This window comes from Thunnus thynnus, chromosome 4 (assembly GCF_963924715.1).
Source record: "Thunnus thynnus chromosome 4, fThuThy2.1, whole genome shotgun sequence".
Classification (NCBI taxonomy): Eukaryota; Metazoa; Chordata; class Actinopteri; order Scombriformes; family Scombridae; genus Thunnus; species Thunnus thynnus.
This window is the reverse complement of record NC_089520.1, coordinates 11,402,026-11,427,292: the sequence shown is the minus strand read 5'-3', so window position 1 is coordinate 11,427,292 and position 25,267 is coordinate 11,402,026. Positions and strand designations below refer to the sequence as shown.

The 25,267-nt window shown below is 36.6% G+C and overlaps 2 protein-coding genes and 1 long non-coding RNA gene across 6 annotated transcripts; 1 reads left to right on the top strand and 2 right to left on the bottom strand.

The window, feature by feature from the left end:
• Positions 1-126: 126 nt before the first annotated feature.
• On the bottom strand, positions 127-3,358 carry LOC137181166 (putative uncharacterized protein DDB_G0287113). The gene is made up of 4 exons (XM_067586676.1): positions 3,095-3,358; positions 1,871-2,349; positions 1,625-1,772; positions 127-1,479 (listed from the first exon to the last, which is right to left on the bottom strand). Exons 1-4 carry the CDS (start codon positions 3,356-3,358, stop codon positions 1,048-1,050), a joined length of 1,323 nt encoding a protein of 440 aa, XP_067442777.1. The 3' UTR covers positions 127-1,047.
• LOC137181167 (uncharacterized) lies at positions 2,624-11,726 on the top strand. Of its 3 annotated transcripts, none has more exons than XR_010928129.1 (4): positions 2,624-3,072; positions 3,289-3,452; positions 9,105-9,164; positions 9,284-9,969. It is a non-coding gene; the product is annotated as an uncharacterized lncRNA (long non-coding RNA). The 3 variants fall into 3 exon arrangements; XR_010928127.1 differs by lacking the exon at positions 9,284-9,969 and adding an exon at positions 11,637-11,726 and having other exon boundaries at positions 2,631-3,072; XR_010928128.1 differs by lacking the exons at positions 9,105-9,164; positions 9,284-9,969 and adding an exon at positions 11,637-11,725 and having other exon boundaries at positions 2,638-3,072.
• On the bottom strand, positions 5,742-23,772 carry LOC137181165 (immunoglobulin-like and fibronectin type III domain-containing protein 1). 2 transcript variants are annotated; one of them, XM_067586675.1, is made up of 24 exons: positions 23,621-23,772; positions 21,098-21,186; positions 17,613-17,735; positions 17,367-17,506; positions 16,967-17,066; positions 16,830-16,856; positions 16,439-16,484; positions 16,165-16,357; positions 15,124-15,237; positions 14,862-15,024; positions 14,462-14,734; positions 13,978-14,346; positions 12,749-12,873; positions 12,420-12,561; positions 12,021-12,314; positions 11,603-11,902; positions 10,732-10,908; positions 10,466-10,594; positions 9,976-10,284; positions 8,832-8,917; positions 8,540-8,732; positions 7,033-7,329; positions 6,069-6,395; positions 5,742-5,966 (listed from the first exon to the last, which is right to left on the bottom strand). In XM_067586675.1, exons 2-24 carry the CDS (start codon positions 21,123-21,125, stop codon positions 5,962-5,964), a joined length of 3,960 nt encoding a protein of 1,319 aa, XP_067442776.1. In that variant the 5' UTR covers positions 21,126-21,186; positions 23,621-23,772; the 3' UTR covers positions 5,742-5,961. The 2 variants fall into 2 exon arrangements, with proteins under 2 accessions (XP_067442776.1, XP_067442775.1); XM_067586674.1 differs by having other exon boundaries at positions 13,978-14,355; positions 23,621-23,770.
• Positions 23,773-25,267: the final 1,495 nt, after the last annotated feature.

Sequence of the window (25,267 nt, the reverse complement as noted above, 5' to 3'; positions counted from 1 at the left end):
TAAAGTTCTTCAGAAACAGTCTTAGCTTATTTGAATATACTTCCCAGCATGCATTGCAGTGGTGTGAAAATTATCCAGAAAACTAGTAACAAGTTAGTAGCAATCACACACATTTTCCTCAGGAAATGCACATTCTAGTTCTTTATTATTAAGGTGGCAATCAGGCACCACCTGCTGGCAGAAAAGAGTACTTCAACCTTTCACAAAAGAGCTTCATGACAAGAGAACAGCATGTACCAATGGAATCATATGTACTCACATGTACAGTACGTACACTTGTACCATAAATAACTTCACAGTGTAAGGCACTACTCATGTACACGTGTTAAATTACAACCTATGAATCCAGTCACATTCATTTCCTCTTTCATATTGCAAAAACAATTGACGTTATATACTCTGTTAATATTGTAATTTGTATATAGCTGAATTATAATGAATTTAACCTCAAATAAATAATTTAATTTATTAAAATGAGTTTTTCTACATAATTTAAAAATGTCATAAGCTAATTTTGAGCCAAAATTGTTTAAATTATTTTTCATAAATTGTCATTTACATCGACAGTTTACTCTCACTAACCTGGGCCATTTCACATTTTCTTATTTTTATATTTCACCCCCCCCAACCCTTTCCATGCTCTTATCGATTCATATCGCAATAACAATAGCAATCATCATACATGTTGTCAAGACTTAAATGTATAAAAAAATGTAATTTCTGATACCATGCTGCATGTTGAAGGTAAGTAAAAACCATAAAAAGCCTTATATGGCTGGAATCTGACTATATAGACAATAATATTTTTTTGTGATGGACATCTCAACTGACACAATCTATATGTCAGTCAACCCCACCCCTGTGGAATATAACAAATAGTAGAAATCATTTAAAGCTATTATTTAAAGAAAGTGTGCTGTATATAAAAATGGTTCCCTGTCATCTATATAGATAAGACTTTAACATCACAGTCACGTGAACTATACAGTAGTGGTGGTGCTGCAGTGTTTTACTGGTTTCCAGTCTACTGGAACATTTCATTTACAACTACTCATCCTCTCCATCTTCATCCATCACAACCTCACTATTCAATTCAACTGACTCTTCCTCCACAGTCTCCCTCTCCACAACATCTTCCAATACTTCATCTTCCGAAGTCTCGTGACCCTCTAAAGAGTCTGCTGCGAGCTCCTCTTCTGCTGTCTCACCAGCATCTTCCTGTTCCTCACTCTGTCCTGTAATTTCCTCTTCCTCTTCTGTTACGTCTCCCTCCACTTCCTGTTGCAGTGGCTGTTTCTCCTCCATCGCCTCCTCCTCCACCTGTTCTTCAGCATCCTCCTGCTCAGCCTCTTCTTCAACATCTTCTAGCTTCTCCTGTACCTCTGTGGCATTCTGTGCTGTAGTGGAGATGAACTCCTCTGCTGCAGGGCCCTCCGCATTTGAGTTAAGTTTCATTGACCAGGAAGGTCCGTTTGCCAACTGAGGTGGAAAGATATGTTATTAATTACTCATCCAAATGTAATTCAAAAGTTAAAACTTGAAATACAATGAAAGCTGTCATGAAATAGTAAAAATTGTTAAGTTTGTGAGACAAATAGTGAAAGTAAAAGTAGCAGAGTTATACCTTGGAGTGAAAACTTTGCAGCTGAGCCATGATGCTGCTATGGAGGGTCTTTGAAGTGAAAAACTGCTCATCCAGAGTCATCTGAACTGAACTAAGCATCTCTTCCAAAGCCTGGGCACGCATGGCCTGCTTCGCTGCAACAAGTTCCCTGAGATACACACGAGACAGGAATAAACACTCAGCAAAGTGAAAATTAAAATATATTCAGTCATGCAAATAAAGTCTGTAAAATCAAATTGAACTCACTTTATTGCAACCATCTCCTGGGTGTTTGTATAAAGTGCTACATTATGAAGATACAGCGACCCTTTCAGATCATTTAGCTCAGAAGCGTGTCCCTCCAACTGTGCATTAAGAGCCTCCACCAATGCAACTTGCTCATCAGCTCTGGAGCATGCACTGTCCACAGCACTGGTCAGCCCAGCCACCTTAGCAGCCAGTGCTGAGCTGGAGCTCAAACCCGCCACAACACTCTCCTTCATGGCCTCAAACTCCTCATTCTGGTTATTGAACATGGCCTGCAGAGTTGTGACGGACAGGGAAACCTGCTTAATCTCTTCCCATCTGGTATCCATCTCAGCGTGGAGGGCCAAAAGCTGAGAGTCGAAGTCGTTGTGTTTCAACTTCTCTGATGTTGACAGGGCAACCTCAACTTTCTGCTGAGCCTGTTTCTGAGCCTCCTCCAGGGCAAAGATCCTCTCCTCCATAACCAAACCTGTATCCGGCTAGACAGTAAATTACGTTACTTAGCAATGTGTTTTGACTGAGTTCAAACATTTTTAAATATGGATATAGATTTATGTCTACTGATCTTTTTTTTTTTTTTAATCAATACCACTCTTTCCTAGTAGCAATGAATGCTGATATTAAAGATGTAAAACACACAGTGCATTTATTTCATAATAAAGGGGCTCTGAATGTCACTGAAACGTGACCATCAAGTTGTTCACAGTTAGGACATCCTAAAAATAACAACAGGTGTTCCTATCAGTGTCAAGCCACCAGCCAGTTTAAAATGCCTTACAGCCTTAGGTTTTCAAAATAAAACTCAATGACCAACGTATCCATTCAAACGATCTTTTTAAAGGAACAAACTCCTTATACATATGTGACTGGGAATGTCTTTTTGTCATGCACATCCTGATTTATTTATTTCTTTGTTTAATCTTACTCATTCATTAAACCTTTCTTATTTTCAATTGGGAAAACTAAAATTATTCTGAAGGCAAGTATTAATTTCCGGTGTACTCCGTTCTGTTTGTCTAGCTTGACGCAACTTTTTTTTTTTTTTACCAGCATGCACATCTTGCTTGCTTAGTAAACGACGACAAAATCACGTTTAATTAAGCTAGTTGGCTTAATTTCACTTGGTAAACATATTTAAACAAAATAAAGTAAAGAAATTATAAGTATTATGTAATGAAATGACCGGTCCAGCAGAAATACGGGTGAGAAAATTAGCTAACTTACCTGTGAGTCCGTCATCTTCATCACCTGCTGGAAGTTTGTGATCCTGTTTTGCATTGTTGTGAAAGACTCTGACAGTTGGTCAAGGGTCTGCTGGTGTTGCACACAAAACCACCCCATTACAGAGGCCCCAATTGTGAAGGTAATGATGAACAACAACAGAACTGATGAAGCATATGACTTTATCTTTCTTTTAGACTGCTGCGCTGATGGCTCCAGCAGAACTGAGGTGTCTTCTTGTTGCTTCTTTGACTTTCTCTTGGCCATGGCAGCAGATGGGGGACTTGACTGGACCAGGGAGAGCTGTGTGTCTTCAGTGAAATGGATGCAGCAAAGAGGCTTCTCGTCTGGATTTGCTAAGGTATCACGTTTTCTATTCTGCTAGACCCTCTGACCTAGTCATTCATTGGACCCCCATAGCATTCAAAGCAACTGTTGCTGGTGGGGGGCGTGACAGCATATTATGTAACTGCAGTGGTGGAAGAAATACTCAGAAGTAAAATACCACAGTGTAAAAATACTCCAACAGCTGTAAAGGCAAATTTCTAATTAAGTAAAAGTACATTAGTATTAGCTACAAAATGTAGCTGAAATGTAGAAAAATATCTCCAATCAAAAGAGTGTTAAAATATGTAAGCTGGTCTGTGTGACCATGTTAAACATTGATAGGGTTGCAACTAATGATTAATCTCATTATCTGCTGATTATTTTCTAGATTAATCGTTTTGTCTATAACGGGTTTTCAAAGTCTGAGGCTGTGGGCTTCCCTTTGGACAAAGTTGGGAAAAAGGCACCTCCCGACTCTTAGTTTACTTGTTTAGATTCGCTCAATTCCTGGATGCCTATGGGTAAGAAATGTAAGAAAATAGTGAAAAATGCCTGCTATGATTTCTAAGATCCCATGATGACTTCTTCAAATATGTTGTTTTGTCTGATCAACAGTCCAAAATCCAAAGAAATTCAGTTTACTGTCATGTACGACTCAGAAAAGCTTCAAATCATCACAAGCTGCAACCAACAAATGTTTGTAATTTTTGCTAAACAACATGACTAAAATGATTATTTGATTATCGAAATGGTTGCCGATTAACTTTCTGTCGATCAGCTAATTGATTAATTGATTAATCGTTGCAGCCCTACTTGCACAGGCATAGTTACTGTAACAACATTATATACAAACAAACTATAAAAAAAGGGAAAGAAAACATTACCTCCTCATTGAGCACCACCCAGGCACTAAATTCATTTATTAGGACAAGTGATGTTGTTAAGACAGAGTATAACTTTCTTCCAGATAAGAGAGGAAAGGGATGCTGAATTTTATCATATTCAAGTTCTTATGAGCCCCCTGAAAGCAAATCTGTTAGTGTTGATATGGCAACAACTATTGGATCTTAAATCTTTTTCTTTTAAAACATATATCATATTTTCCAGGTGTAGGGTACTGATCATTTCTAGGCAAGGCAGGTTTATTTATATAGCACATTTCAACAACTAGGCTATTAAAAGTGCCTCTAAAAGCCACTGCTTCACTGTTGGCACCTCAGCTCTTTCTGGATTTTTTTTTTAGCTGTAATTATCCCAAAGAAGAGTTTCTGTTGTAAATCACCACCAATATTTTAAAAGTTGGATCAGGTACCGATCAAATATAGCTCTCTGTCCAGGAACTTGTATGTAGCTATGGAAAAAGGTGGCTTCGCCTGACTCATCACATAGAAACATCTGAAAAGAGATTATGAAGTTTAACTTTCGAATAATGTAATCTGTGCAAAATTTAGAATTAAATGAGACAATGCTTGGCATTAACAGAACTGATATGGATTTATCTCAAGCTATTTTGCCATACATCAGTTGATACGTTTACATCCAAATTGTCTTTTCACTCTGTCTTTACATATCCTCCATCACAAATACATCAAGTTAATCTATTGTAACTGTGAAGTTTGAGGGGAAAGATTTGATATAATTTCTAACTTGCAGATTTTTCCACTTTACAAATGTATTATCTGAAGAAAAGGAATGATTTGCTGAGATAGGAAGTAGAAAAAATAATGGAAAGCTATTAAAAGTTGCTCTTTCCTGTCTGCAAAATCGTACTGTAAATAATAGGATTACCTCTCTATAATGTGATTATTATAATTTTTCTAAACAGAGGTGGTGGTTTCAACAGAGGTTTTGCTGGTGTGTCTAAGTGTAAAGTAACCATTCTGTTTACTGTTGTGTTTTTTGTTTTTGTTTTTAGTAATCCATCATATTTAACGAGATTATATAATCTACCTGCACTATAGTACAGCTGTCACATGTGTAAAAACTATAACATTTCCCTCTGAATTGCAGTTGACTATAAGTAAAAAGTATAAGTAAAAGTACCTCAAAACACTACTTCAGTAAATGTTCTTTCTTACTTCCCTCTTCTTATTCATTTATGTTTAGCAGGCTGCAGGTTCACCACAAGGTGGTGCTCTTTTGTCATTTTAAAACCGGGTGTACACATGAAAACCTGTGCATTTCTTGGTGTGATATGGCCACCAATCATCAGTGGAATAATGTGACACAGTGGAACTCAAAATGAATGAAAACACAAAACATGCTCAATTTCGTGTTGTATTTCACCACATTTTCAGTTAAGTAGAGACAGAGCCGGTTGATGTAATATCTCCAAACTTTAATAGCATATGACATTTTCCCAAAATGCTCAATTCATGTTTTCTGGAGCTTTCTAAGGTTATAAAATGTTGAAACAGTCACACCATCACACTGGTGGGAAATAGAGTAGCTTAAATTAATCAAAGTTGTCACTCAGTTTAGTCTATTTGATTTAAAACTTAAGGAATCTGTTGGTTTAGCTGTCCATCAACTGCAGCTCTTCTTCACTCTGTAAAGAAACACATTAATACTCTCAGGTTGTTTCATCTACATTAGGGGAAATCTTTGTAGAAAAATATATGATTTTTAAACTTTGTCCAAATGTTAATACCTCTGACATTCAGCATCATTGAGCACTCAGCTGTCCCCAGTTGGTTCTCTATGACGACTTTGTATTCCCCGTCGTCTTTGGGTCCCACCCTTAGTATGAGCAAGGAGCAGACACCACATACATTGGTGATGTAGTAGTTGGTGTCTGTGTTCAGGCTGACATTGTTGCGGTACCATGTCACATGTGGAGTTGGATCACCCTTAACTGCACAGCTCATGTAGCACTCGTAACCTTCTGGAGCTGTGCGCCTCTTCAAGGGAATAGTAAATGATGGAGGTGACTCGAAGTCCAAAGATTTTGTCTTTGGCACATTGAGTTTGAAGTTTCCTGTGGTGCAAAGAACATAAAGTTTAGGCTTTTACAGAATTATGATTGTAAATTACTGAGTTTGTACTAGTGGCCTTCAAAGATATTTTTTTCTAACTTAAGCTGGAATCAAAAAAAGAGAGGCGGAGTCCTGTTTCACTAATTTCTCAATGCAATTTATCTTTGAGTGTTTCTTTTATCGGTCTTTTAAAAACACTGTTAAAAATACTGTTTTTGGAGCTCGACTCATACTAGAGACTAAAAAAAAAAATCTTTGCCTTTGATGCTTCAATTTTGTTTAAAAACAACTCTGTCTACATAAATGGAGTGAACCATGCAACATACTTTTAAGCAAGATTATGTTGCTGAATTGAGTTGAATTTTTGCTTTATTACAAATATCAATGTGACTGTGAAGGTTTCCTTCCTTCCTTTGTTTCCTTATTTCCTTAAAGAACGTCACTTTGGCTCTCTATAAACATTATTACAGGAAAGCCATATTGAGAGTGTAATTTAATTCACAGAGGTGTGTGGATTTTTAAATATAGCAGTGCTTCTCAAAAGTCATCAAGTCTAACACAGGAACCATGATACAGTATTGCGTGCAGGAATGTGAAAATGGAATCAGATGTATTTGCGATTGAATTTTAGGCACAAACCTTTTTCCTTTTTGATTTCAAACGCAGGGGACTTAGAAGGTGGTGAAAGTCCTATGTCATTTTTAGCAAATACCCTGAAGTAATACTCCCGTCCAGGCAAAATGTTGACAACGGTGAACTTATTGTTAAAGATGTTCTCTTCCACTGTTCTCCAAGTGCGTTTGAAGGAGTCACGCTTGGATACCATATAGTGTAGTCTGTCATCCCTCTTCTCATCTGGAGAGGGAGTCCAGGACAGAGTGACTGTTCCTGGGATGTTCTGATCCAGCTGCACTGGTCCTGGAGGCATAGGATCATCTAGAGCCAGATTTAGAGACACAAAAATACTAATTACTGATATTACAGGGTTAGTTTGCTTATTTTAGGTCGGACATAAAAGTGCTGGTTGGGGAGGTGATATCCTCACATGATCTCTGTGAACTAACAGCTAAAGCTAATATTACAGTTGCTCCTGTCAACAACAATATAATCATGGAAAAAATACATTGAATGACTTTTCTGATGACAAGAACATTTTGGAACATTGTTGAACTTGCTCTCTTACACTTTATATTGACATTGGTTAGGCTACTTCAAATTATTTTTGACCCAGTAACAATGATAGAAGACTGATAGCAGCAGTCATCTGCAAAAAAAGGAGATGGAAATTTCTTTAGCTGGGGGCTTAATGGTTAGCAGATCAGTGGAGTACTGAGTACATTCAGAAATATATATAATTTTCTTAAATATGTTCTGTTTCAGGTATAAAATGGATTAAATCTAACCCAGAAAGCGGCATCTTTATTTGAGCATGGAAGTTCAGACCTAGAAAACAGTAGCCTATGTGTAACAAAGTAATCTCAACTCAAGGTCCACTTTCTAGCTTTTTCAGAGCTTTTGCCCATATTATCTTCACTAGTGTATATAGCTCATTGAAAGCTCAGAAGAACCTAGTTAGTGAAGTTTGAGTAGAGATTATCTTGTCATACATGATCTTTATTATGTGCAGAAAATATATCCTACCTATATTTATCCATCACCCTCCTTTCTCAATGTAGCTATGTTTACTGATACCTTTTTGTACTTTTCGTGTTAAATCCTCACTTCCCTCTTTAGTACTTAAAATATTTCTGTGCTAAACAATGGTTAATGCTAAATTTATACCTATGCTAATCCTGCCTGTTGATACTGTTCCTATCATAGCTTCATACCTATTTTAATTGCTTACCTGAAATACGTAAGTATGCAATCATGTACAAGTTATACAATCAACAAGTTACAAATTCAAATCAAGGTCTTTCTATAGTACTGTATGCAACATGCTTAACATGTGACTGTATCCAGCCCCGTTTCTATTTGCTGCATGTGTGTTTTACAGTTTTGAGACTTGGATTCACTAAATCCAACTGAAATTTATTGAGTCAAGTATTTAATGTGTTGGATAGCTGGGTAGGGACAAGTCTCTCTAACCCAATAATGTTGACTAACAATGTGTTAATACTCAGATACTCAGCTCATTCAGATTCACCTGTAACTCTGATTTCAATATTGAAGCTCTCCTGGCCGACAATGTTCTTGACAGTGATGGTGTAGATGCCAGTGTCAGCCCGCTCAGATGTGGGGATCAACAGTTGAGAACCTTTATCAAAGTTGCTAATTGTTACATGTTTGGACACTGGAATACCATCTTTTAACCAAGAGATATCTGGCAAGGGGGAGGCCTGTAGACAATAAGGAAAAGATCAGATTAATATATTAATAAAAATCCAAGTACCGTTACAGTTAACTTACATTCTTAGAAAAATCCACTGGTGCAATACCTCAAAGTTGATGTTGAGACGAACAGTGTTTCCTGATCTCACCACCATAAAGGTCTTCATTTTGCGATCTGTAAACTTTGGCCTCACTTTGAGGGTAAAGTATAGAATAAAATGTTTAGATTCTTGTATTCATACAATTTAGCAAACTGTTTTTCATTCTTATTAACATGATATTTTCATTCTTTACATTTTATAATACTCTTTACTGAGCTCTAGACAGTTATGAAATCAAAACTTTTGTTTGAATTTTTGTTTTATTTTCTATTCCCACAGAAATGGACAGAGATGTCTCGAGTAAATGCACAACACTGGGATGAAGACAACTCACTAGTGGTATAAATCTAGATCCATTTCCGATTCTTTGTTTTTTGTAATACATTGCGCTGCGGGTACACCAGTTGTCAAAAGCTGCTACATTTGCTCCATCTCTGGAACCTATTTCTATCCCACAGTGTTGCAACTGATTGAACTGCAGGGTGGCGCAACCAAACACACAGAAGCCAGCAGTTTCCTACATATCCACACAGACAGTCTGTATCAGTTATGTGCATGAAGCTCCTTTGGTTAAAATCAACAACAAAAACAAGTCATTTTGCCTCTACTACAGTGGTGTTTTGACATTGTATCATGCTTTTAAAATACTACTCTTGGCTGGAAGCAGCATTTGAACTTCAATATTTTGTTCTCTGTGAAAATGATTGGAAGCTGTCACAAAACTCCTCTGTTCATGGATGTTATATAAAATATTAAAAGACACAAAAGATACAAAAGTAAGTCTTGAAAAAGTCCTGAAAGAGATTATAAAAAAAATAATATCTTGATTATATCCTGACATGTTTTTCAGGATTTCGGTTAATTCGTGCAGACTATAATTTCTTAGTGCTGAGATTTACGTTTGACAGCTGTAAGCACATTTTATTTAATGGGTGTACCCGGCAGCTGTATAATGTAGGAAAAACTAAATATTTACTGTATCTTGATTATTTGCAGATACGGAATATGAAATGAGATGTATCAGGATCAGTGCTTATAAAACCCGATCAGGACATTTCTAGAAATAATAGAGCAAAAAGTTATTTCATTAAACTATAAACTATAAACTATAAACCATCAAGTATTGGATTTAAATTTCATGTCTTCTTACCAGGAGGAGGCATGGCAATGATGTAATTGTCAAAACCTTGAGGGTCTCCATCACCTCCATAATTGGTAGCAATTACTCTCACCCAGTATGTGGCCATTGCCTTCAAGCCAAGCACAGTGTAAGAAGTTAGAGTAATTGGGATGACATTACAGCGGGTCCATTCAAGGCTTTCTACTGGTCTGATCTCCACGTAGTACCCCTGGGCTTCATCCTCTACCCCTTTCACTTCCTTAGGTTTAGTCCAAGCCAGGGAAAATGTAGTGTAATTAGATGATGTTAATTTCAGGTCTGTGACTTTGCCTGGGGGTTCTGAAATTACAATAATGTGAGGTTATTGGCTCAGCATGACTGTGCTTTTATACTACACAGAGAGCTGCAGATAGTATAATGTTGAACACCACGCTGGTTCACTGTAAAGCATGATTTATATGATTTTCAGTGAGCTAAGAGAAATGCAGTAAATTGGAAGAATTAATTGTGATTGGCTTACTCATTGGATCCCTTGCAATTATTGTGCCAGATGGAATACTAGGATCTCCAACACCAGATAGGTTTATAGCAGAAACCCTAAACTCATATGCTGCCCCCTCAAAGACATCTTTCACTGCATACTTTGTATCTAGAGAAAAAAGAAAGAAATTATCAGTGTTACATTAGAATCATAAATTAATGCTGAATGGCAAATTCATAGCATGCATTCATTTTTACATAGCGAATAGTGGTATATTCTTGCAGCTTATGATATGAGGGACATACCCTTGATTGGCCCTGCTTGGTTCACAAGGCTCCAGTAATTAGTGCCTTTCTTGTTCTTTTCCAAATTGTATCCCACTATTTTGGTTCCTCCAGTGTCGCTTGGAGCACACCAAGCCAGGTTGATGCAGTCTTTAAAGGCACTGACTGCTTTTAGTGCTGTTGGGGGTCCAGGATAACCTGTAGGGAAACATGTTGTGATATTGGCATGTTGCACTACATTTTTTTTTATCTCCAAAATTAAAACAAGTCCCAAAACTCCAATACACCATTCTTCATGACCCAAATAAAGTTTGTTAGATAGCTGAAAACTTTTGGTGAATGAAGCCTTGTCCACTGGAAGAATTGCGCAATGTGTTTTACTTCTGATGGACTTCCATTGAAGCTTACACTGGTAGTACCTCCCTGTGCATGCTTCCCACAGTTAGATATTGATATCTTTATTACTGTGCATCCATCAAAAGAGTTCAACGACTTAATCCATGTCTTTTTGTATGTATGTATTTTAAGAGTTGTTAATGCAGGAGTATTTGAAACATCCTGGAAATTGTGGTCTTCGGGACAGGTAGAAGTGATTTAAACTTCCATGTTTAAGATTTTAAAATCTTGGACTTTGGCGACTCTTAGTGGTAGCATCAAAACATGACATTTTTCTGTACTTTTGCAGTTCTTTTGGATTAATGTTGACATTTTTTTTGATTAGCATAATAGATTTGTCAAAATAAATGAAAAAAAAATTATATTTGTATCACTGTATGATTCTTTTACCTGGTTTCAAAAACAATTATAGTATTAATATTTAATCACACAGCTGCCACAATAGCCCTTACACCACAAATTTTCCTAATTGCTGGGTTTAAGATGAATGACTTACGTAATACACCAGCTGCTATGTGCTCTGTTTGCAGGTGATCACTGATGCCCTCTGTGTTCTTGGCTCTGATCCGGTAGCAGTATCTCCTTCCAGGGTCTACATCTGAATCTTTGTAAATTGTGCTGCTGCTAGTCATCTCTCCGACATTTGACCATTTATTTCGCCCCACTTGTTGGCGGTCTATGATATAGTTTGTGAGCGGGCATCCACCATCATCTTTTGGCGGTTTCCATTTGAACTCAACAGATGTTACAGCACTTTCTATAATGTCCACAGGTCCCTGTGGTGGTGTGGGTTTGTCTGTTAAAGGAGTGAAAAGAACTCATATTGTGCTAACAGTGAAAAAACATTTATCTCCTTACATACTGTACGTTGTGTAATATCATAATAAGTGGCAAGTCTCTTCTTATCAACTCACCAATTACAATAAGTTTCGAAACTGCTTCTGTTGTACCAAATTCATTTTTAATTTTGATTTTGACCTCTCCACAATCTTTCCTCTGGCACTTAGTAAGGCATAGTTGACTCTCAGTAGCTGATGTTTCAATCTTCACATTGAGGGCAGGCAAAAGCTCGTCATCATCCTTGTACCATTGTATGTTCATTGGTGCCCCACCTGAGAATGGCAGCTTCCATTCGGCATTTTCACCTGCCTTTATAATGACTGGCTTTGTGAATTCTCCTAGAGCGTCAAGGTCGATTTTGGGTGGGTCTTCAATATAAGAGAAAAAGGTTTTAGTCAAAAACCGAAATCCTTTTAAACCACAGCAAAATGTATCAGATTTTATGGAAACAAGCCACCATTTTCGATTCTGACCTTGAATATTCAGTGTTGCTTCTGATTTACGTCCTTCAGCTTCAAAGCGGTACAACGCTGTATCATCTTTTTTACAGCAATCAATTATCAACCTGTGACTTGCTCCATCTTTAATAATTGTTGCCCCATCATCGTCGGTTATCTTGTCAGATAAAAAGGTTCAGTATCATAGGTTTTTGAATCACAAGTCACATCACAAGTATTTACAAATTACATATAAATGTATGCAATGTGTATAATTTCTGACAACCTCTATGGTTTTAAAAACTAGGAAATATTCATGGCAGTATTCCTATACACTCGAAATTTTCCTGGAATAGTTGACTTACCAGCTTCCCATTTTTATACCAACATCCCTCAGAAGCATCACTGCTTAGTTTGCAGGACAGCTCTGCACGTTCACCAACATTAGCAACAGTGTCTGACAGCCCACTTACAAACTGAACACCATGATCTGCAACAGTAAGAACAAAGTCAAAATTTAAAAAATATATATTACAATTTACAAAAAGTAGAGGTTGTTCATGATTGCATCTTAACTAAATGAAGACTTTTAGTTAAGATGCAAGTATTAACTTTTCCACGTGAAAAATTACAGAGCATTTAGTGTCATATATTTGCTGCTTAATCTTGTTGTTTTTCACATAGTCAAAATGTAATTAAGTGACCAGGTAACAAATTTATTATTTGCTTAAGTGATGAAGTTAAGTGAAGTAAGCATCATCAGACATATGGGTCCTGAACATCTGTATTACGTTTTCAAATAGCGATGCTAATGCAATAACTGTGTGCTATTTGTGTCTTCAACCTCAGTTGGTTATGAACCATTTTTAGTGTTTAATTCTGTAACAATAATTAATGTAATACATGTATATCATTTAAAAACACTACCACAGATCTCAGCTTTGATGCAACAAGTGTAAACAAAGGTAGAGAGAATGCAGGAACATATTAGCGTGCTGTTTTCGTGTTGTGTTAATACTGATTACAATTTAAAAAGACCATCAAAATTGCACCTCAGTTTCTATCATTCTCCTGTAAGTGGAGCTGTTTTGTTTTTCTACAGTTTAAAGTTTAAATGATGTTTTCTGATTACTTGTTTTTTTTCCTCTTCAGCTGCTTTGAGTAAGTGAGTTGTGTATTATTATAAGATTCAAAAGCCATTATATAATTGCTCCATAAACAGAATGGAACTGTGCCCACTTCACAGTTCAAAGATATTTATTGTAATTTATTGGCCTAAAAATAGTTAATACAAATCTCAGTCCGTACATTTCAGTTTGTTCTTTGCAGTAGAAAGCTCCCTACTGTGAGTATCTCTCATATTTTACTCTGGATTGGTTCAAATTTTAATCCTTGTCAAATTTCCCAGTGCAATTCCTAGGAGTAGCCTAATACTGAGACACTTATAAATGGAGGCCCATATAAAACTGACAATATATGCAGTGGCAGAGACAAATTTAAGAGCACTGGAACTAAAATTATAAAAACTTATATTTATCTCTGTAATGCATTCACACGTTATTCAGTCTACACACAATGCAGTAAGCGGTTTTACCTATAACAGTGTCAGGAAGCAATGGGCCTGTTCGTACTCGCTTCTTTTTATCATCTGCGTCATCATTTTCTGTTTTTCCTTTGTTGTCATCATCTCCATCTGCCAGGAGATTCTTGTTTTTGTCTTCTCCATCCTTCTTCCCACCAGAACCATCTCCAAAGCCATCGCCAAAACCATCACCAGAACCATCTCCTCCATCCCCTAGTGCAGCTTTAGCTGCTGCATCTGCAGCATCCTTTTCAGCTTGTGCTCGTCTGGCTGCCTCTAGGTCATCTTTCTGTTGTTGCAGCTTGGCCTGCTGTTCCAAAGCCAGTTTAATCAGATCATCCTGATCCCCAGTTTGGGTGCCCTTACGGCCTTTACTATGATCTGGATCCGCTGAATTAAAGTGAACACACACAGTAGGGAGAAAAAGCAATTTACTCTTGTTGATATTCCATTAATCAATGTATATATCAGAATGAAAACAGAAAAGATGTCCCACCTTCCACTGTGAGAGAGGCACTGCTGGAGGTAATGCCAGCAATGGCATAATATGCACCAATATCTTCTTTTTCACAATTTTTAATCTTTAATGTGTGAATTAGTTTGTCCTCTGAGACAGTGATCTCATATTTGTCCCCATCTTCAAGTGACGATTCCTGTGTTGACCAAGTTATTCTGTTGAGGGGTGTTGACAAGACACACTGGAAGAGGGCGTCCTCACTTTCAAAAACTTTCACATCCTTAATATTTGCTATAAACTCCACATCAGGCACTAAGAGAGGAAGAAAGAAGGGTGTGGAACATGAAAATGAACTGACTGACTTCATGCTTTGATTTGTCTTGCAAATTGCTAATACAATCACTTCTGATATATTACAAGTGCAGTAGTTATGGCTCACCTCGAAAGTCAGTTGAAAGAACATTTGCCTCTTCAACATCAACCTGGTAAAATCCAGCATCCTCTGGCTGAGGATCTTTGATGCTGAAAACATAATGAGTCCCAGTTTTCTTTAGGCTATGCTTTGAATTTTCATCATCACCATATGGAACCATTGTGCCGTCCTTTTAAGAGAAAAGTAGTCAGATTTTTGTTTTGTTTTGGGGTTTTTTTAGCTGTTATTTGTTGTAAATTGTTCATCTTGAGATAGATTTTTAACTCACCTTGTATAAGTTAATTGTACTGTTGGGATCCAGTAAAGTCATGTCTAGGCTAAATTCAGCTGTCCCATCGGGTTTCACTTCAATTTGTTTCACATTTTCCAGTTTCTCTACAACCTACAAAATAATTTCACTGTTAAGACAGCAGGGTCAAGTCCTGTATAGGTACAGTACATTATCTGTAGGCTTTGATTGAAACTTCAACACTGAAGCCATGACATTTTTTCTTAAGCGATATTGAACAGAACATTTGAATTTTTAACACGCACTAGGTCAATGTAACCACAGGCGTGAAATCTTCTCCAAGCACAGGAAAGAAAAATTTAAAAAGACTTTAAAAGCACGTCTCATGCAAATGGGTTTTAAAGTTGGCAAAACTCAAGCAAACTTTAGCTGATATTTGGGTCACCCAATACAGCTGAATGCTTGTGGGAAGTGTTATAAACTCTCACAGCTCAACATGCACATCAGTTTTCTTTGTTGTTTAAAAAACTATGAGGCTAGAGCGGCGGCAGCATGACAAACGCTGACAGAAAGTTGAAACTGAAAACCAGTGACACTGAAGAAAATCTGACAACTTAAAAGAAAAAAAAAAACTCACTGACAAAAAGATAGACATGAAGAAAAAATCTAAAGATTGACATTGAAAAACACATCATAATGCAAAAAATATCAAGATAGGACAATAAGATTGGAACTTTTTTAATGCCCATGTTATTGTCTTATGTATTTTTCAGTGAAACTTTTTTCAGTGCCAATACAACTTTCTCTAATACAAGTGTTTCAATGCCAATGTTTCCTTTTTCAGTTCAGGTTTTGTTTTCAATGCCAAATTTTATTTTAGATGCCAAAATTTAACTGTCACTGTTCTGGCCCCATAAAAAACAAACAAGCAAAAAAAAAAAAAAAACAAACATCACAAACATTTTGCTGGCTCAAAATAAATGGTCCAGAATTTATGTGCAGATGTTACAAACTCTAACAGCTATCAAAGCCCTGACTATAATTGTAGTTTCAGACTGTGACATTGACAGCATACAGTACCTTTGCCTGTTCATCTTCCTTTTCCTTTTTCAATACTTTCAGTTTTTTCAGCATCCAGCGAAAGTCAGTAACACCATAGTCGATACAGATTTTTTCATAGTCCTTCCTCGGTGCACTGAGAAGCAGTTCCCAGAGCTTAGGATCCATCTCTCCATCTCTCCTTGGTGGGAGTTGTTTTTTTCGTTTGATAACACTGAAAAGAGAGGAACAGAGTCATGTGCTTTGTGGGGTTTCACAGCAATACACAAGAAACTTCAATTTGAATCAAACTTACGTTTTCTTAAGCATTGATCTGAAATCCTGTGGTGCAGGTGTACTTGCTGAGAGAAAATGAGATGTAAATTTGAAAAAAAGATATTCATGAGATTCAGGTTTCTTTGATGCCAAATAATTTTATCATCATAATTTTTTAAACTTTACCTATGATTCTGTATAAACCTTAAAAATGTAAAAATAAACAAACAAAAAACCTTTGATCTTTGAAACCACCACCTTCTTTGGCAAAGGCAAAGGGCTCTTTAACAAACATTGTTAATATTATTCAAGAAAAAAAAACAAAAAACAACCTGAAAGTCTCTATAATCCTGAAAAGAAACTCATGGAGTGGTATATGATAGAAAGAGCAGACGTAAGCTCCTTTTATAGTCCTGTTGTAAATTTCATACCTGCCAGTCCTGTCTTCTTGAAGCCAACTGGAAGAGAACATGAAAACAACAATAAAACAGAGAATGTTAAGTGAGGAGTTAAAATTTAATTTAATTAATGTACAATCAGCATACTGCATAGTTAATCTGTCTCTCACCTTCAAAAACAGTGAGTGTTGCAGTGCAAACAGCCTTTCCGAACTCATTGGTGGCAAAGCATTTGTAGGTGTCAGCTTGTTCTGGTTTTACATCGGGCATCTGATAAAGCAATATTGTCATAGATTGCATATTTAGTGCTTAGCATTATGTTCTGTTTCCCATTGATGTGTAGAATGAGCTAATTAACTGAGTAATGTAAAGTACTGTGGTTGAGAGCAAAGTTCATGTTAACTATATTCTACCTCATTATTTTAAACAATTACTGTAATTCAAATATAAATGTCTAATACAGAGCGGCAAGTGTGGGAGTGCAGGTGGACTGTGGTACAATATATTAATTAATATGTCCATGACAGAAGTGCTCATGGATCATTTTAATTTTTTCTGTTGTTTTCTCACCTCAAGAATGTACTCTTGGTCTCTTTCATCATATCTGGTCTTGTACTTTTCTGGGTCATTGATTTCACACTTGTTACGCCCCCATGTGACAGTTGGTGCCGGCTCTCCACTAACTTTGGCTCTAAAATGAACCGTTTTACCTGAACAATCAAAATACAGAGAGCCATACAACAGTGTTACTATTGTAGATAGTGTGATAATGGTGTTGTAGTCAGTTTTATGCTGTTGGTTGTTTTGTTTTTTTACCCTCTTGAACAGTCGTAGCCATTGGCTTCCGGGTGAAGTCAGGTGTTGATTTTCCATTAGGAACTTGCTCAATATACTGAGTGATCATAACCCCAGGAACTCTGGACCTTTTCCTGATAGCCACTGATAAGAACAGAAAATAATATTGAAAAACACTTAAACTTAGCCATATGAGGTTGTGAAAGCAAACATAGAGAGGTACAGTAAACACAAATGTTACAATGCTTTATGTGTGATGGCATGTTATATACAATGTGCCAGAGACCCTTACTCTGCATCTACAGGTTATATATAATATACACACTATTAAAATATTCCTAAAAACTATGGGATTAAATATGGCTAAACCAATCAATAATCATTGAATCTCTATTACCATGTGTTAATGTCCACGATTTGTAAAATTATTTTCCGTCATGGACTGTAGAGGGGCATTACAAGCATTTTCACCAGTGCTTTTGCTTTTGGTTGCGGTTATATCTGAATTTCACAAGAGGTCACTATTTCATTTCTTTTCGTCAGTCATTACAACCACTTAATTATAACAAGGCCTGTATTTCCTTTTGCTGTACTGACTAAGATGTATTTTCAATTAAATTATCTGTCTGTCTGATCTGTTTTTATCTAAAAGGCAACATACAGTATATATATCAAGAACTACTTCACTTAAACTTGGTGTTTTTTGTCGTTCATTCATTTTAAAAGAAATTCCAATCAATTTGGCACAAGTGTACAAATAACTAGATTTTGTTCATATTTTTCAATTATAAAATAAATAGATTCATTTTATTTATACCTTTCCAAATTATATTTACAAAGAAATTTAAAAAACAGACATGGTAGTGTAAATGCATGTAAATGGACTGCACTTATATGGCACCTTTCTAGTCTTCTGACCACTCAAAGCGCTTTTACACTACAAGGCACATTCACCCTTTCTCACACACCGATGGCATGGGCTGCCATGCAAGGTGCCAACCTGCTCATCAGGAGGATCTAATCATTCACACACACTTTGACACACAGATGGCACATCGGGAGCAATTTGGGGTTCAGTATCTTGCCCAAGGACACTTCGACATGTAGATTGGAGGAGTCGGGAATTGAACTACTGATCTTCCGATAGAGCGCTATAAAAGAAAAAATGCTTTGAAAAGTCTGCTTCTCTGAGACTTTGAGGATGATTATTACAAAGTCAAGCGGTCAAAAGCATAGTTACTCTTTGTTTTTGGCTTAGACAGTAAAACAGTTGACAGTCCTTTATCGTGTTGGTGTAAAAGAGAGATGGATGACATTTCAACTGTAGGATGACTCAGCACACAACACCAAGTTCATCCAACAGCTGTTGAAATCACTAGATCCAACCCACCATCTGTTTGTCTCTTTTCTGCACAAGCATCATATCTTGTGATGACTCAGCTGCTTCATTCACTCTGGCCTGCACATTATACCATTACTTACTAACAACAGAATTAAATGTACTGCTGTGAGTATAATGTAGTGAGTCACTGCAGTAAAATTTAAACCATTGATTGGTCAGCAGATCTGAGGGGGCTGGAGGTGGAATAGAGGATGAGGAGATTAGAGAGATGCTTTAAAAATAAGTTGAATAATCTTAAGATCAGTTCTTTATTTCCAGCCCATACAGTACAGCTGAGGTTTATGGGAATGTACGTAGTTGACCTGATGATGGCGCTAGATGTAAAATGAGGGGATCACCAAAGTTGTTACAATTTATCATGTGAATGACATGAATTTCTGTACAAATTCATCCAATAGTTGTTGAGACTCAAAAACAGAAATGTCGACCTCATGGTGGCACTATAGGTAAAGTCAGGGGGATCACAAAAGTCAGTAGGATTCATCCTCTGGGGACAATAAATATCTTTACAGAATATAACAGTAATGACAATGGCAATCATGTTTTCAGTCGCAAAATTGAGATTTAGTTAAAAAAAAAAAAAAACACAATGTTATTTTTACCCAGTTTGAAATATGAAACCTTCAGTCCAGTCAAGCATTTATGGCTTTTGTGTCACTGTCTTCATCAGGTTTATTCAGTAAGTGCTTGCAGCCATCCTGGTTTAATAGTAATTTAACACATTTTGGGACAGTTAAAGCCATTAATCTATGTCCACCATTCATTTACAGGTGTAGAAATTTTATTGGAGATGTCCACAACTTGTTTGATTTATTGGAAATTTAAATGTTATAAGCCCTAGTATATATCCATTTTAGAACTTTATATTGTGCCAGCAGCCCTTTAATGTCTGTCCTACTTTTACCACATCATCTACTAAAGTGGTACAAAATCACATGGATACATGTGTGAAGGCAGGTGGTAATACTCACAAAAAGTACAGATTCAGGGGAAAAAACAACAGTGAAGGAATGAAAAACGGAGAAAAACTATTTCTATTCAATAGCACAAGATGAATTAAATTACTTTGATAATGTGGAAATACAGCTACAAAGTGGACTTCAAAGTGAAGCCAGTCCCTCCTCTCTCTGAAGTAAAGCATCTGCACAGACATACAGTAAATTCATAGGTTGGCTTATTATTTCACTACTTCCAATGTGAGTTTCTTAAAGATTAGCCATTCTACATTACTTTTCTGCAGCAGCCCCTACTCCAGTTAGAGGGCATGTATTGAATATTCATCAAACTGTATGTGTCATCTCTCAAGGGGCTGGTTTACGCTCTTATATCATCTAAATGCAGGCAGGATTTCTTGTAACCTTGTTCCTCCAGCATTGATTCACACATAATCCAAGTCTGGTAGGACAGCAGTCAGTTGTTTGCTTCTGCATACCAATTGCTCCTGGAAGAAGTGTTGGATTTGGACACCAGCAGACATCAGGAGAAGTAGGAATTTGTTGGCTATATTGAGGGGATATCCCTTTCATAAAGCATTTGGTGCATCAGTGGTAGGTGTCTAAAGTAAGTGTAAATGGTTTTAAGAGTGTCCGGGTTAGTGTTTCTTGGAAGCATAAATTTTAATGGGTATACTTTGTCTTTCATATATATATCCATGTTACACTTCTTCCCATTTCAAATACTAAAGATGTTGGATTTCAGGCATCAAATGATGTTTGTTTTGAAGTGGGTGGTAGTAAGGAAGTGTTATTAATTTGTTTCTTCTTCGCTTCCTCTACTGCAATCATATTGTACTCTCCTTCACAACTACCTTCTGTTAGTAGATCTCAATTAAACCTGGTAATGCATTTAAGGCATATATTAAAAATCAAAAACCAGCTGGATAAAAGTATATCTAAAGTATTTATTAAATGAACTATTAGGGAAGGACTTTCTCTGAATATATAGTGTGGCAAAAGTTTATGTTAAATTTTTACTTGTACAATGGTGTATAATACAACACAGTAATAAATAAAATGCATTTTTTGCACATACAACAAACAAAATACAGTATGCACACAAAAAAACAAACAACAACAAAAACATCCCTCACATTGTTTAATCTTACCTGGGGCTTGGCTTGTTTTTAAAGTCATTGCAGCTGTTGATTGTTTGTCACGAGATGTTTCAGAGTTCAGCGTTGGAATCACTGTGTAGCTGAAGCACAAAGAAAAACTGTCACAGTTGTATGTAGCTACCTTTATGCTATAAAATAAAAACATAATAACGATTTAAAAAACTCTGACATTATGTGAAGTACCTATGTTTCTGGCATTATGTTGTTCTGTATGGTCGAACATATGTTTTATTACTTTTCCACTCAGATCTAGCAAAGGGCAATGAGAAAGCCGACTAGTGCATTTGTGGATATTTATGGAAGACATATTAAAGGTTAAAAGGTTCTTGCAAGATATCACCCCCAAAACTAAAAAATTCAAAATAACTTTCAAATGAATGTTAAAGAGATTCAAGTCATGGAAAGGAAAAGCAAACTTCAGTCAATTGCAGCAAATACTGTTTGTTTGGCAATCTTTACATCCGCCTACGGGCCTTGGGGCAGAGTTTCCCAACCTTTTGGTGCAAACCCCACAAGGATTTCCTAGTGTGTCAATATTATCATTATTAACTTTATTTATGTAGCACTTTTGTGGTGTGCTTTACAATAAAACAGCAAAATAAAATGAGAGGAAACAATACTATTTCAAAATAATGAGAAAAAAGTAGAAAATAAAAGAAAACAGAATAAAACTAAAATATTTACAAAATAGTTAAAATAGGCATCCAATGGGCATAATTTAAAAAAACAAACTGATTTAACTGGAAAAAGTAAGTATCAAATTTAATTCATTCGGCACTCCCTCTTTGGTCAGAAATATACTCAACATCACATGACTCAACTTGACCATGCAAGGGTCATGAGAACTTGGGAGACCTAAAATTGGGGTCACAGGCCAGAAACCCTGCCTGGGAGGTTCTACTCAAGTATCATTTACGTTGCTGTATGACATCAGCCTGTCAAAGTGGGGATGCCTTGCCTCCTGCAGACACTTGGGGACATGTTGGGACACTGTAAATGGGGAATGTGAAATCCCACCTACTGGCTGACTCTGCCTAACTGCCTGTGGAGTCAAGTGGCTGTGCCAGCAATTTAACTGCTCAGGATCCAAACATAGACAGGAGCAGAATGTCTTTGCATCAGACTGTTATGCCGATGCACATAACTGTAAATCTCTTTCATGACACCTAGTCTTAAAAAGTATGTTTTGCGCTGTGACTCTCGTTAGGCATCTAATCTAGAACTATCAGTAAAAGACTGAAAGGAAAACACAAACTCAAAGCTGACAAAACTGCTTTTCTTGACCAGTCATGTAGATTTGCTTGTGTTGAAATGTGAAAAAGCACAAACTGTGTACTTCATTTGCTAATAGAAAAACAATATTTATCCAGAAAGTTAAAATAAGATTCAGAAATTGTTTTTACCAAGCACTCAGCCATACAAACTGGTGATGACTATGACCTACTTTCACTGTTGCCCAAGAGACTTTTAGGCCAAGCACCAGTGTACAGCAGTGACCAAAAGCCTGTTAGTATAGGTTATTTTATCTATCTCTGAGTTAGTTGAGTAATTCTTTTGGTATCTCCAGAGCTGACAGGCTTTTAATTTGAACAAAATGGGCTGTATATCATGATGATAGCCATAAGGCTTTTTACATGGTCCTTTAATTTTTAGGACCAAGAGGAACACTGAAAACTGTGAACAAGGATATCTGACCTTGAAGATCTACAACCCAGCATAAAATGAAGACTTTGATGTGTCACACATTCTGCAGTGCAAACTGATCATAGGCTTCTGCTCAGTCCTTTGTTAGTCATGGGGAGCCAGAAGAATAAGTCACATTCCTCGCTGAAATATGGCACACTGATGTGATCTTGAGTCTCTGTATTATAGGGCGATTGCAAGAGGTTAATTCATATTTTTTTCATTCTACACAGTATAAAAATCCTTGGACACTTGGAAACTGATTGTATGAAAATGGAGATTTTAAAAGCTTTAAATAGTTCTGTAGACAGCTTAAACATTTTTTACACATTTATATGAAATAAACAGGTGTCTGTAGATCTTTTTATTTATCTTAAAGGTTATCTGACTTTTCCTCTTTTCTTAGTTATTTTGATTTTTGAAGCAGCAGAATCAGATGCTTTGGCAACCTTTTAAAGCCAAACTAATGCTTATCTTGGCTTAATAAATGCTTGTAATAAAATCACATACAATAAAATGATTATTAGATTTATTACGCTACCTAATCACTCGTACTGCTATTTGTCTTAAACTAGTTTAATGTGAAATAATCATAGAGCTGATTGTACTAATGTAGTCTCCTAATGTTTGTCTCTCTCAACAAATGATGCCTTTCTGTCCTTCATTTGAATAATATTACATTTGCCTTGATTGGTACCACATATCGATTGAAACCTTACATCATGCAGGTTTCGGTCACACCATTTATTTTATTTGCTTTTAGTCATTTGAAAAATTTGATAAATTACTGACACGCGAAATTTGCTGTTTAAAAAAATTAATCGCACTTACTTTCACTTCTTCGTCGTGTACGTTCAGCCATCCGTCTTCAACTTGTACTCTTCTATCTATCTATCCAGTATATCAAAGGTGACACCCCTTTTTGTTCGGTGATAAAATTCCCATAGGAAGCCTTACATGGGTAAAATGCAGTTGGGAAAAAAACCATATTGCAGCAGTAGTAAAGGGTGAAGGTTACTCTTACCCATCCCTATGAAAGTGATCACTTTGCAGTTAGCACTAGAAATACATTATGACTGTTCATTCAATCTGGTATGGGCCATATCAAGTCAACAGTTTTCCCCCATTACTATTGACAATATAAAATAATGTGCAGCATCATATACTAATATCAAGATTCACATTCCATCTGTTAGATTTAAATAAAGCTATGACACATTCTAGCATTATATCATTAATGTCAATCACATTAGTGATGGATATTGCTGTACATGATGTCCATGGTTGAGGCTTCATGATTTATGGATCCACAATAGACATGTACTGCAATTTCCCGCGTGCAAGAGGGAAAGCATCTCACCAAAAGGTTTCGACTGGCAGCATCACAAGGTCTCCAGAAATATGATCACTATGACCTTTATTGGTCAATAAACATTAACATGAGACATTTTATTTGGTAAAGTAATCTCTAGTTGATATAAATGAATTGGCCGTTCCAATTAGCCTTTGAAAGTATCAACTGAAATTCTCACAGCATGCTTGTGGTATTTGGTGAGTCACATTGGACCTGGGGTGGCATTACAAAAAGGTGGTTGCTCATGGTGTGATGGTGTGTTGTATTCGTTGCACTGAGCAGAATTTTGGGTTCACATTGTCAGAGGTTAAACAAGCATGACTTATCCAGACAGTTTGAATAGTCACCCTGACCTCATAAAAGAGACTGTGACATTACTGCAAGAAAAACCTGATGACACGAGTGGAGAATCAACACAAATATCACCTCTGACCAGGCAGAGGAAATGAGGTAAGCACTTTTACATAAAGGTATATTAACAACTGTACTAAATGTTAAAGGTAGAACAATGCCGCATTATTCTACTATTATCAGTCAGCATAAGGTCATCAGATAAAATAGGAATTCTCATCTTGGCTGTGCTATTTAGTCAAAGGGCTATATCCAACAGCTTCCCTGCTCTGTAAAGATGTCACATGATGGACGTTATAGACTTGATTTATGTTGGCCTTGTCAGTAAAATATAGTATGTAATGTGAATGTACAGTACCAGTCAAACATTGGAGACATCTTCCTATTCCCTAATATGCCCAAACCTTTGACTGGTACTTTATATATTGTATGGATGTATGAATCCTTTATTTTAAATATGTACATATTATCAGTTGAACATAGTTGTCTCACCCAAAGACTCAGTTATCTGACTATAGATATAAAAAGGACTAATTTCAAGTTTGCAGTAGGGATCTTCTTATTTACTGGGTAGCTCAGGTGGATATATATGGAAATGCAATGAAAATGTGTGCTCAGTTCCCAGGGGCTTAATGTGGTAATGTGATGTACATGGTGTCATGGGCTCAGATGTTGGAGCCATGTGCAATTGGAAACACATGCGGGAAACATCTGTTGCCTTAATGATGGCCACTGAGTTTGTTTCTGCCAGTGAAGTTGGTGAAGAATATTTT

Bases quoted from the DNA above. Each gene is read 5' to 3' on its own strand.
- LOC137181165 (XM_067586674.1), bottom strand. From the start codon at position 21,125: ATGACTTTAAAAACAAGCCAAGCCCCAG. The intron at 15,025-15,123 runs GTGAGTTAAAAA...TTCTCTTAAAAG, and splicing joins GTACAATTAACTTATACAAG to GACGGCACAATGGTTCCATA. The intron at 11,903-12,020 runs GTGAGTTGATAA...CTCCTTTAACAG, and splicing joins TTCGAAACTTATTGTAATTG to ACAAACCCACACCACCACAG.
- LOC137181166 (XM_067586676.1), bottom strand. From the start codon at position 3,358: ATGGCCAAGAGAAAGTCAAAGAAGCAACAAGAAGACACCTCAGTTCTG. The intron at 2,350-3,094 runs GTAAGTTAGCTA...TTTACTGTCTAG, and splicing joins TGAAGATGACGGACTCACAG to CCGGATACAGGTTTGGTTAT. The intron at 1,773-1,870 runs GTGAGTTCAATT...TGTGTATCTCAG, and splicing joins CAGGAGATGGTTGCAATAAA to GGAACTTGTTGCAGCGAAGC.